Source organism: Monomorium pharaonis, chromosome 1 (assembly GCF_013373865.1).
Source record: "Monomorium pharaonis isolate MP-MQ-018 chromosome 1, ASM1337386v2, whole genome shotgun sequence".
Classification (NCBI taxonomy): Eukaryota; Metazoa; Arthropoda; class Insecta; order Hymenoptera; family Formicidae; genus Monomorium; species Monomorium pharaonis.
Window position 1 is genome coordinate 9,905,741 of NC_050467.1, and position 13,844 is coordinate 9,919,584.

The 13,844-nt window shown below is 39.1% G+C and overlaps 1 protein-coding gene across 9 annotated transcripts in view; it reads left to right on the forward strand.

Annotated features, from left to right (window-relative positions):
• Positions 1-13,844, forward strand: part of LOC105835394 (vesicular glutamate transporter 2) — a 200,757-nt gene that overhangs the window by 131,775 nt on the left and 55,138 nt on the right. For 7 of the 9 annotated variants that reach the window (XR_004962679.1, XR_004962684.1, XR_004962680.1 and 4 more), the window contains one exon: positions 12,943-13,063. The exons of 1 other annotated variant lie outside the window; for it this stretch is intronic. Coding sequence is in view for 5 of the 8 variants with exons in the window: in XM_036284567.1 (XP_036140460.1) it covers positions 12,943-13,063 (121 nt within the window). In the remaining 3 variants the exon portion in view is untranslated. Of the gene's footprint in view, positions 1-12,942; positions 13,064-13,155; positions 13,816-13,844 lie in introns of those variants that run through there. One more of the 9 variants, XM_036284635.1, reaches the window with a different exon arrangement.

Genomic DNA, 13,844 nt, shown 5'->3' on the forward strand with positions numbered 1-13,844 from the left:
CGCACGCACGCACGCACGCACGCACGCACGCACGCACACACACACATTCAGATGTACGCACAAAAGAAAAAGAAAGAGAGCTGGAAAATTATTCGGTTTAGCGGCGCCAAGTTTCTATAGTAAAATATTTATTGGAATTTGACCGTTCAAAGCAAAGTTAAAGAATTGGTTTTGTTCCTAATTAATTACATTTCAATTCAATCCCAATATCAATCTTTAATCTGATACATGCTTAATGAAAAATCAAACTATGAATGCCTGCCAAAGAATAAACGTCTATTTTTATAGATTGGCGCATATTTCTTCATATCATTATTTTTGTAGAGAAAAAATTTAACACTCATTTTATAGTGTTCACTCTTAATTGGCGCAAAACATTTACATATCATTATTTTTGTAAAAAAATTAATTTGTGTGTAAATACAATAATTTTTTATTTAAAATAATTGTTACCTTAATAATCAAAGTTATACCATTTTAGGAATGTATATTACATAGGTTGAATTTAATCAAAAATTTTATCTTGTCTCGCACGTGCAACGGTATGGCGGTCGCGCTACCGGCTTTCTTTCGCGAACGGCGGCTCTTCTCGTTACTACCTGGGGCCACGATCCTCGGCGAGCGCGTTTCGCACACGTAACTCTACGATATGCGAATTTTAGCCTCCACAAGTCCTTGACAGCCCGCTGCGCATGGGAGTCGATCACTCGTTCTAACACTAATAAGTACGCCCTCGCGTACTGTACTGCATTAAAGAGCTCGCTCCCAGAACGCTAGCGCGATCCACCGACTGGCTTTACAGAATTACACATGCGTTACGGGCAACCTCACTAGCTTCCTTGTTTCTCTGAGTCCTCTCCAAGGCCCTCGCTCTCCCTCGGGACGTTCATCCTTCGCTCGTCACGACAAGAATTCAAGAGTAAGTCCCAGATGCGCACAGTAACAAACAGACACCACCAATCAAATTCTATAAATTCATCCTAACTTTAACCAACCCAGCAATCTGATTGGTGATGTTCGTTTGTTACTGTGCGCATCTGGGACGCTCCCAAATTCGAGGACGGCCGGGTTGCCGATACGCTACACAGAACAGTTGGTGCAGAAGAGCGCGATCGAGACGCGAGATGCTCGATCGCAAGTCGATGTGTTCCCCACGCAGAGGTGCGCTATTCGGCTGCGCGTGGCATCAGCGAATAAGGATTACGCGTTACGCGCTTCGCGACAGCTCGTCCTCAATGACGTACGCGAATTTCGCGAGGCGTCCTTCGATCGCGGGGCCCTTGATCCTCCTCCCTTGCAGGCGGCCTTCCGATTAATCTCATCTCCCCGGGGTCGATACGGGAGGCTGGTTATAGCTGAAGGTCCTCCATTGTTGCTGGCCTCGTCGACCTTTCCGCTGTGACGCCTCGCCTAGTTCTTTGCCGTGCCGCTTACCTCGCGGCTCCCGCTGGGGTCCCATGCCCCCGCGGTAATTGTCTTGTGCCTCGGCCTTGTCCTCCATTTTCCGCTGCTCCGCCAAGGCTAAATTCTTAGTCCTGTGCGGTGTTTTTGCCGAGTGAAGCACCTGATACGCAAATACAAAAAAAATATAATTAGAATTTGCAAATAATATCGCCAATGTGGCCCGCCGAGGATCGCGATACGCTCCCTGCACCTCCCGGCCGTTCTCGCTAGCGCGAGCTCTGGCCTTGTGACGGCGGAGGGACGCTGCGACGCCGCAGCGAAAATGCAACGTCACATTACATAATGAAAAAATTCACAAAAGAAGAAAAACGGAAAAAATACTTTTTACATAAAAAATCATATTTCACGTAATATTTATAATATCAAAAAATTTTTCGGGTCATATTCTTAAAATACTATGTTTTGAAAAAAAAATGAATCCAGAATCCAATGCTGAAGAAAAAGTATTTATTTTGACATATAAAGGAGGAAATTTTGGGAAAAAATTTAATCTGAAAACGATACACATATGCATGATTATTATTGTCATAAACAGTTTTTTTTAACGTTTAATAGTAATACAAAATACAGTGAAAAAACGTCACAATCACACGATGGAAGGTCGCGGGGTGTATCTTGGTCCGTACACAGATGGAAAGGGACTATACCTCGTTCCATGCAAATACGGAAAAAACGTAATAGCGAAAGGAAAAAAAACGTCGAAAAACCGTTAAAAATGCCTACGGGTGCAATGACAAATGTGCAACTGCAGCAACTGGCTATTCGTATGCGTATTCCATACTTTAGAGATGTTTTCATGCGTAACGCATTACTGATAAACGATCTACGATGAAACGAGAGCGGTATCGTAAACCTGGATGATGTGATGGGTCCCGGCACTCATTGGATAGCGTACGCAAAAAGAGGCAATCACGTGATATATTTCGATAGTTTTGGTAATCTTCGGCCACCTAAAGAACTTGTACGATATTTCGGAGACGGTGTCACAAAGATAGAGTACAATCAAACGTCCTATCAAACCTACAATCAAAGCATTTGTGGACAATTGTGTTTGCAGTTTCTTTGAACGGTCGATGCGTATGGAAGCTCGACAGCGTGCTAATTAACTCAGTATTCATTGGACGGTTTTTCAGTCATGTCGTTGATACTTACGCTAATCGGAAAGAGCAGCGTCCTCACTACAACGTACTTTCCAATTATAGATTTGAGCGATGAAAATTACGAGCTCGGTCTAATGAACTTTGTGACTTACAACACAATTTCGAATGTAAATGCTTCGAATAATAAGTTTTATTTTAATGAAGAAGACGTGGAAATTATTTCCGAAGGATCGTACGAACTACAAGCCATAAACGAGTTTTTAAAACACACAATGCTGAAACGTCTGGAACATGCAGCTAACGATGATGATGAAAAACATGATGATGGTAGCATCACACACATATCGCGCGGTGACATCCCAATTGAAGACGACGATGTCGATAAAGACAGCGGTGACAATGATTTCCCGATAGTACTTTGTGCGAATAACAATACGATGAGGAGTGAGATAATATGCGCCTATAAAATAAATTTTAGCAAGCCCAACAATATTATATCGTTGCTAGGATTTTCTTCAGATCGTATATTAAAGCCGCGAAAATGGTACAAATCAGACTTATCAATTAACATTATCAACGTAAACATTATCCGCATAGAATGTAACGTGACCTCAAGCGCATACAGTAACGACAAGCGCGTGCATACGATACACGAATTTTCTCCGAACATGACACCAAAATATAAAATCTCGGAAACACCGAGGCAGATCATTTATCTGCCAATCACCGCACGGAGCATTTCGGATTTCACGATACGCGTCGTCGATCAGCACGGACAATTGCTTAATTTTCGAGGAAAAGAAATCATCGTCAAATTGCACGTACGACGACTACGACGATAACGCTTGTGTAGACGCAGCGTGAGATGCTCGTGTTGAACAGACACGTAAAAGATAACGCAACATTTACGAAACCAATATTTAGTAGTAAATTTCAATCACCAAGAAAAAAAGTTTGCACCGAGAAAAAGAAGTTTACCGCGTCAAACGTTGCATTTCTACAATCTTTGAGATTCACAGTACGACAATGACGGACATCTTAAACATCGAGAATGAGCCGATCTTCGATGATTGCATCATCAAGATAGAGACTCACATATACAATCCGTTCGCCAATACAACGTTTGATCACAGCGATGAGATAAGAATACCTATACAACATCAGGATTTATACATGTTACCGTCTGAAAGTTTTTTATACATCGAGGGAAAACTTATGATAAAAAAACCAGTTGCAGGGTCTGATGTGACATTAGGGAATAATTGCATCACATTCATGTTTGATGAGATATGAACTTGACAGTGTGGAGATTGATCGCAACAGAAACGTTGGAATAACCAGCACGCTCAAGAATTATATAACCATGTCACCCAACAGAACCAGAATCGCGAATAATGCTGGTTGGGATCCGTGGCATTCTCCGAATAACTACTTTAATTTTTGTGTACCGCTTAACATGCTATTGGAATTTTGTAAAGATTACAAACGCGTGGTGATTAACGCTTGTCACGAGTTGATCTTGATACGCGCGCGCAGCGATAATAATTGTCTAGTCGGCGATCCAGCGCGGGAACCGGAAATTGAATTATTCAAAGTACAGTGGCGAATACCGCATGTGAATGCTGTTGAATGAGAGAAATAAACTGTCAATGCTGTGTGCTCTGGAAAGCGGGCGATACCTCAGCATGGCTTTTCTCTCGTGGGATCTGTATTAGTTTCCATTATTGCAACGCATAACCAAACATTCGTGGGCTATCAAGACCGCTTCTCAGCTTGAGAAGCCACGTTACGTCATCTTCGCTCTGCAGGCTAGTAGGAAGAACATCATGCTTAAGGACGCGAGTCGATTCGATCATTGTAAACTAACAAATGTGAAACTGTATCTAAACTCGGAATGTTATCCGTATGACGATATGAATCTGGATTTCGATAAAAAGAGATGGTCAATTCTATACGATATGTACACGCGTTTTTGTAAGGACTATTATGGGGACGAGAATCTTGAGCCGAATCAATCAGTTACGAATTTTCGGCATAAATGTCCGTTCATGATTATCGATTGCTCTCGACAAAACGAATCGATCAAAAGCGCAACTGTAGATGTGCGCATATTAGAATTTGAGGAGAACGTGCCCGCGAGTACCACCGCGTACTGTCTCATCATACACAATCGCGTAGTTTTGTACAATCCGTTGACCGTAAACGTTGTGCGCAAAATTACCTAAGACGACGATGACGCCGCCGCTCTTTTCTCCAAAAAATACATTTGAGATGATATAAGAATCTATAACGCATCGATGTGGACCAGTCTTCTCAATGATAACAGTCATGTCTATACCAACGTTCGCGGACCTGCAAGGTTTCCTCGTTGGGAGAAGCTTTGTCGTGAAGGAGTTTGTCTCTCTCAAAAATGGCGTCGCACTCTCTCACTATATTTTTGGCTGCTGTGAACCATGGAACAATCTCACCAAGGTAAAGAAACATCAGGCAAGGTGGTTGATTAATAACACAGGCACACAAAAAAAAGTGGTTGGTCCGGCGGACTAGACTAGTCAATCCTTATGTATTTCGACCCGCTGAATCCGAATCCAAGGTCAGAATTGCAAAGTTAGCTCGCATTTCCTAACCTCAAAAAAAAAAAATGTTTTTCAATGTTGGTCCGGCGGACCAGACAAGTCTATCCTTATGTATTTTGACCCGCTGAATCCAAATCCAAGGTCAGAATTGCTGAATTGGCTCATTTTTTCTTAACCTTAAAAAAAAAAATTTTTTATAATGTTAGTCCGGCGGACCAGACTAGTCTATTTTTATGTATTTTGATCGGCTGAATCCAAATTTAAGGTCAGAATTGCTGAATTGGCTTATTTTTCCCTAACCTTAAAAAAAAATTTTTTTTAAAATATTGGTCCGGCAGACCAGACTAATCTATGTTTTTTGACCCGCTAAATCTAAATTTAAGGTCAGAATTGCTAAATTGGCTCATTTTTTCCTAACCTCAAAAAAAAATTTCAAAAAAACCTAAAAAAACCCGTTGCATTCTCCCTCCCCCTGTGTGTGTGTGTGTGTGTGTGTGTGCGCGCGCGCGCGCGCGCACAAAGCATTCACTGCACCACATGGGTTTGCGACTATAAAATATGTATAAGAAAGAAAAATATTATAATTAATATTTTGTACGTATTTTTATGTCTGAGTTTGCCAAGTATAAAAAAATTATGATAAATATTTATAAAAATATTACAAATATATATTTATGCTATTATAATTTAAAAATATAAAAAATATTTCGAGTTTATATACCATAAATATTTTTCAGTACATTTTGAAAATATATTTTATATATTGTTAATAATAATGTTTGTATTATTTGTAAATAATTTATGAAAAACGATTATATAACTTTTAAAAAATGTTTTTTTTAAATAAATTAGTGAAATATTTGTAAAAATTTATGCTGAATTTTCTGTGCTATCTAGGTTGCTTTTGCATTATTCTGCGATGCGGAATCGTATCGTGTGCAATCGAGTCTGTGTGCAAACGGGTCGGTGCGCAATCGGGTCGGTGTGCAATCGAGTCCGTGTGCAAACGGGTCGTGTGCAATCGGGTCGGTGTGCAATCGGGCCCGTGTGCAATCGGTTCCGCGTCCATTCGGGTCCGTGTCCAATCGGATCCGTGTCCATTCGAGTTCGTGTCCAATCGGATCCGTGTCCATTCGAGTCCGTGTCCAATCGGGTTTCTGTCCAATCGAATCCGTATCCAATCGGGTCTGTGTCCAATTGGGTCCGTGTCCAATCGGGTCTGTGTCCAATTGAGAAATACTACTATGTCCAAACGCTTATGTGCGCAATCGGGCCTCACTCATACAAAATACATCCTTTTTTATTTATTTATTAAGCAAAGCATCATATATAATATTGTTAGGTGCATAAGTCACTATTTCGCAATCTATTATACAAGTTTTATCGCATATTTTATTTAATAATTTGACTGCGTCATACTCGTTACAAATATTATCTCATTGCAAGCAGTTTACAAATTTATTATATTTTTCTTTAACTATATACATATCATGCCACAATTTAAAATATACATTATTAATAACATTTTCAAATTTTAGTAAAAAATGTACAGTTGATGGTTACATATATAAAAATTTATTATTTGAGGTGAACTTTATAACTCTCTCGTTACGTAATTTGATGACTTCAATATGAAGATTATCAACCCATAGCGATGTTGTGACGGTTGACTGCAGGAGCCGCTCGATATCCGTACGCTTCTCATTCATGATTACAATATCATGTGAAAGTGGTATCTCGTATTCTTTGTTGTCGCCAAGAATCATCTCCACAAAAGGCTCAGGCCCCACGCTGATTCCTATTTCTAAATGTTTGTATGATGTAGCCGTAAGAGGAAATCTCTTTCTCAGGATGCGGGGAGTATGACACGGTTGCGATATTGTTCTGTAAAGAAAAAATAATGTGAGTTAGAAGTAAAATCCAAATAAATGTGTAATAAATATGTAATAAAATTTAATTTAATTAAAAAATACTTTCGGTTTATCACATGCTTCATTTTCCTGGATTGGAACGTAATAGTTCATCTCGTACGTTTTTTCAAAATATCTTCCACCGATCGACTCCAACAGTCAACGTTGTCGGGAACCTTTGTTGTCCGTAATGAGTAACTGTAGTGAGGATGTTCGTAATGAGCGACTGATGGAACTCTTCTTCTTATATGATGCACCCCTCCACCATGTCTTAACAATAGTGTGCATAATCCCATTGGTCACGTGACTTTTGAAAAGAATTTTAGAAGAAAAGGAAAAGTCCTACTAAGCTTTAACATGTTGCGACACGTTCAATTGTATTAAAGAAATTTTTCAGGTATAATATTAAACGTAGATACAGTATCCGAATGTTACATTTTTTATTTTTAAAAAATATTTTTAAAGTTTATAAAATCTAGCAGCCTGATATTGGCGCTTGCTGGCAGCCAAGATAAAGGCGCTGCTTATACGATTAGTGTAGCGGGAGAGAGAAAGAGAGAGTACAAACTGTAACTGAGGTGGAATATACGTAATATAATTTTTATTACTTAATTATTTATAATTAAAATTAGAATACATATAAATATATAATCTAACTCAAATTGTAAATAACCAAATAAAAATTACATTATATATATAAATATATATGAAATAATAGTAAAGTCTCTTTACCTATGTTCCTGAGCGGCGCCGGCGACTCCTGAGCACAAACGACTTTCGAAAATATGTTGAGACAAGTTTCTCAATTCTTAGAAAAAACAATAGACAAAAGAATTTTAAAATTTATGACAGGATCATTTGTTATAGAGAAACAAAAGAATTTTGAAATTTATGACAGGGTCATTTGTTATAGGGAAACAAAGGAATTTTGAAATTTATGACAAGGTCATTTGTTATAAAGAAACAATAAACAAAGGAATTTTGAAATTTATGACAGGGTCATTTGTAATAGAGAAACAATAAACAAAAGAATTTTTTAATTTATGATAGGGTCATTTGTTATAAAGGTCCGTGACCGCGAGTGACATCTCCTAGCAACAAGCCGAAAAACTGGGTATATAAACGCCACGGAAAAAAAAAACGAGTAGGCTCAGTATCAATCAATATAGCGACGAATCTATGTCGCCCGTCGTAACACACCTAATCAACTACGACTTGTCTATTCGGGTTCACCAACCAAAGATTGTAATGTTGGAACAAATATATCTCTCTTATTAACAATTCACGGCGTTATCTCTATGAAACCTGATCCTGAGGAGTCATCGGCAGCAATCCCATACCGTGTCCTGAGACCAGAGGTACAACAATATATCTTCCCACGTTGTACATACGACTTTCTAACCTATTTTATCATAATTCTGAGAAATTTTTCTTAGGAATAAAAAAATGGATTAAAATTCGTCGATTTTTGCCCGAAATACAAACCGTCAAAGTTTCCGGGTGTCGTACACCCATGTGTGCGGTGAACGTAACTTTTTGATAGTGCGGTCAGAGGGTTAAAGAGGTTGAGTAAGAGATTGAGTAAGATACGATTTTAAGATAATCCTTGAGAGCTTTGAAAGAGACACCGTTATCAGAGTTGTCAGACGAAATACTGCGAGGGGGAGAGGAATGCTCACTTGATTGTTCAGTTTTGAAATTGGCTTGTTGCTGTTTAGGTAGGGGGTGCTCCTGTGGATTATCTATATTGCTGACAGGTGTGTTGATTAATTTGCATTTGCTGCCGATGTAGTGTTTGGACCTATTATCTGCTACGCTCGCGTATGATGAAAGTAAGTCCTGGGGGATGGGGTCACGGCGTCTTTGGAGATTGCTGAGGAACAGCCGTTGTTGTTATTACCAGGTGTATGCATAAGTTTTTTCCAGTTTTTTGGTAAAAAAAAACACGTAATTTTCAAGAAAAATTAATTTTTTTTTAATTCAAAATATTGGCCATCAGCTTCTACACATTTCGCCCATCTTTCAGGTAATTTATGAATACCATGCCAGAAAAACTGCTTGTCTTTTGCGGCAAACTATTCGTCGAGCCATTTTCCAACTTCCTCCAAATTTCTGAAGTGCTACTCTGCGAGCGCGTGCCCCATTGATGCGAAGAGGTGATAGTCAGATGGCGCTAGGTCTACGGAGTACGGCAGATGCGGAAGGATGTCCCATCCATTTCAAGGTGTCTGTCACTGGTTTTGCTGTGTGAGACGGCGCATTGTCGTGCAACAAAATCATTTTGCCATGTCTTCTGGCCCATTCCCGTCGTCTTTCGACTAATGCGTGGTTTAAATTAATTATTTGTTGGCGATAGCGTTGTGTATTAACGGTTTCGCCGGGCTTCAAGAATTCATAATACACAATACCGCTCTGGTCCCACCAGACACAGAGCATGGTCTTCTTGCCAAAGCGATTTGGCCTTGGTGTTGAAGGACCGGCTTCGCCAGATAAAACCCACAATTTTTTCCGCTTCGGGTTTTCAAAATAAATCCATTTTTCGTCACCCGTCACAATTCGATACAAAAATGATTTCCTTTCGTGGCGTTGAAGTAGCATTTCACAAGTGACTTTGCGATTTTCTATTTGACGTTCATTCAAATCGTGTGGGACCCATTTACTGAGTTTATTGATCTTCCCCAATGCTTGTAAACGTCTGCTGATTGTTTCTTATGACACATGTAATGCTTCTGCTAATTGCCGTTGAGTTTGAGTTGGATCATCATTCAATAACTCCTGCAATTGCTCGTCTTCGCATTTTTGTGGTCTACCAGAGCGCTCACTGTCTTTCACATTGAAATCACCACTTTTAAATCGTCGAAACCATGTCTCACATGTTCTAATCGATGGAGCGTGTTCACCATATGTTTTTACCGGCAAACGATGATTTCCAACAGCCTTTTTCTTTTAATTAAATAAGAAAAGCAATGCGTGCCGCAAATGTTTTTTTCAGGCACAAAACTCGACATCACTGAACGATAAAACAAAGACGCTAGTTTTTGGCGAACTCAATTTGTGTGTGTTTGTAGTTCAAATGTCAGCCGAACAAAATGACGTATGTGTCAAATTAATACGCTGCATATTTTTCGCTGGCGCTATCTCTTAGTTAAACCGGAAAAAACTTATGCATACACCTGGTAAGTGAAGAGAATCTGTTGCCGGAAAAGAAATTGTAAATTGTTGAAGAAAGAGAATTAGAGTTGGAGAGTTGGCGGGTAGGGGGGAGGGTCGTCGTGGTTTAGGGTAGTAGCGGGGCTGGTAGAAATTTTTGTTTTGAGAGAACAAAAAATTTTAATTCTGTTTTTAGCGTCCACATAAAAACTTTTATGCGGACGCTTAAGAATGTTTTTAGCGTTCACGGTCGCTAATGTAATGATTAACTTTTGTTTAGTAATAATTGGGTATTCTGATGAAATGATTAAGTGAGGGCCCTTGCAGTTGATGCATGTGGGCTAAGACTCCTTGGCAAGGCATGAGTTTTGATTCGAAATGTGCCTGTCGTTTTTGCAATAGAGGCACCTTGCTTTGCTTCTGCGTGGCTTGTTTTGTAGCAGTTGTAGCAGAGTTTAGTTTTTGGGATGTAGGGTGTGACTCTAATCTAATCTAGGTGTGGCCTAATCTTGAATAAGAAAACATTGTGGTAATATCTGGTCTTTGAATTTGACGCAGACGCTCGTGGTTGGAGTTTATTTGGCTTTTCCATTAATAAAGACTTTTATTAATTCTTCTGACACTCAGAATGCTAAAGGTGGTCGAGAGATGTCTGGATTGTCTCGTTGTCGAGGTTAAATAGGATATCTCTGATAATGCCCTCTCTAATAACTTTATAAGAGGAAACGAATGCACGTAGATTGTGTGATTTAAGAAGAGTGGAATTGATTAAATTATTAGCTGTATGCGTGGATTTGAGAGGGACCGTGATGAGAGATAAGCACCCTTTTGTCCACGTCAATATTGGCCACGTCATTATTGGTCACACGTCAATAATGGCCACGTCAATATTGGCCACGCATAATATTGCCAACGTCAATATTTGCCACGCGTTAATATTGCCCACGTCAATATTAATCAATTTTTTTTTTGTTTAGCGTGGAAAGTCGCAAACCTATGTGGTACAGAGAATGCTTCGCGCGCGCACACACACATACACAGAGGGGGGGGGGGTGCAAGGGATCCTTTGGCCTCCCTTCCGCATCCACTCCGTCCAAGTCGCAAACCCATGTACAGTAGTGACGTGGCCAATATTGACGCGTTGGCAATATTGACGCGTGGCCAATATTGACGTGGGTAATATTGACGCGTGGCTAATATTGACATGGCCAATAATGATGTGGCCTATAATGACGCGTGGTCAATAGGTTTGTTTTTTACTCCTGCACTGCTGCATTGGGGCAATAAATTAGAATAAGACAAATATATTTTTTTGTGGCTAATATTGACGCGTGGCCATTATTGACGTGGCTAATCCATCCCGTGGCCAATATTGACCTGGGACACTCCCACCATGATTTTGTCTTTGCTGATTTTTTGGGATTCCATAATATCTTTGTCAGCAATGTTGATGATATGTTTGCTTACTGTGAGCGGGTGAGGCTGTTCCTTGGGGGATTTCTCTTCTGCGTACACGTATACGGTGAAAAAAGGTTAGTCGTTGTAATTGTGTGTGGTTATGAGATTTGATGGATTGGGCTGTGAGGTTGTTGTTAATGTTAGTGAGGTTGTTTACGTTGGTTTGAGCGGAAGTGTTGCGTTGAAATTGTCTGAACTGTTTATCACTTGGCGAGGGGAAAGAGCAATTTTTTTGTTTTTTGCTTAGCCTGTTGCTCTGCTTTCTTTGTTGAGAAGGACTCTCTTGCGGGTGTTGATCAGCTGATCGATTTCCATACCTTCTTCGCAAGTAGAAGTTGTGTAAAGCTCGAGGGTTTGAGTATTGCTTGAACTGGCCGAAGCGCGTAAGGCTTCCGATGAAAGAGAATGGGCGATGAGAGTGTTGTGTAATTCACAACGCATGCGTCATCTTGAGGAATAAAATTATAGAGTGTGTCAGCATTTACTGTTAATATTTGCTATTATATTGTTGAACGAGGACTCAAATGTGTCGAATTTTTGGTAAAGCACGTTAATGTATTTTCAAGTGATAAGACGAATAGGGGCGTTTTAAGGAGGTCATGGGTTATGGAAGGGGAAGGACCAGGGCGGGAAGGAGGGGAAGGGGAAAGAGGGGGAGGTGTAGGGTCTATGCCGGTCAGCCGCGGCAGGAAAAACACATAATAATTTGTCGGAGAGTAAAAATACTATATGATACACGCACAGAAAGACTAAGCGGTCACAAAGGGCAAGGAATAATCCAATGCTCGAGACGCAAAACTTGTGGTAAGGCACTCGAATAGAGCTCACGCATGCTCGCAAAACACGCCACGAAGCGCCATGCGCGAATCAGAAAAATTTAATCTGTGAGGACTCAATCACTTTCAGTAATATATGAACTACAAAAGAGATGCGACTTCATTGTCGAAACTCATCAATGTTGGAGCCAGCGCTCTCTAATAGCGAGCGACAAGAATTAAGTTTGTCACCTAATATTTGAATTTTATAAAAAAAAAGTTGAATTAATTTGCACACTTAATATATTTTTAAAATTAAATAATTATATTATTAATGTAAAATTTATCAAGCTTTTAATAATGCTTTATCAAGTTGTTAATAATGTATGAGATATTGTCTTAAGATCAAATGAGCTTTAATTGTGTGTCATCGTGTACTTAATATTATTTCTTTAATCTATCCACTAACTATTCTCAAACTTGATTATAATTTATTCTTTATTTTAAATTATACAATTGCATTTTTTAGAGTAAACCATTTGGATATTGCTCCACAACATGCAAGTGTGTTAATGGGAATCGGAAACACTGTCGCAACTTTACCAGGCATAATTAGTCCTATCATCACTGGTTATATAGTACAAAACAAGGTAAGTAAGAAAAACTAAAATAAAAATATTAATATTTTCTAAAATCTTATCCCTCATAATTTAAACCTTAAAATGTATATATGTATTGTTAGCAAATAAAGGTATTAAAGATGTGCTAAGGACAAGCTTGATAAGATTAAATATAGGCACGTCTTTATTGCAATACAAAATACAACCGAGTAATAACTGTCCGGCTTGGACGGCGGATGGAGACACAGACACACAGAGAGAGAGTGTGTATGTAGTAGAAACAAAGCAGAAAAATAACTATAGCATCTCAGTGCTGACAACTTATAAGTACAAAACTAATACACTAGTGTGTCTGTTTAATGTAATGACTCTGTTAAACTAAAATAGCAAACACAAATTTGAATGTATGAATCACTTAGTTTAACATGTATATGTGCATGAGTGCATACATGTGGATATGCATGTGTTTACAGATATGATTTCAAACGATTAACATAATATGTCTTATAGCGACCACAAGTAGAAATGCGCTTTTGAAATGCGATTCTGGAGCGCGGAATGGCGGTGAGAGGAGCATTTTGGAGACTGAGCTGTTTAATTAGTTTCCATTTTTCTATTCTTAAATTACATTTATTCAATGGTAACTTAACCCTCTGCCTACACACCTTATTTTTCTCCCGATTCCTACATACAAGGGTTACGCTAACCCCAAAATTTCGTTGACTTATATCTCCAAATGTATTTAATCAATTTTAACTTTTTTTTTAATCGAAAGAAAAAAATCTCAGAATTACCCAGATAGCACAGGACG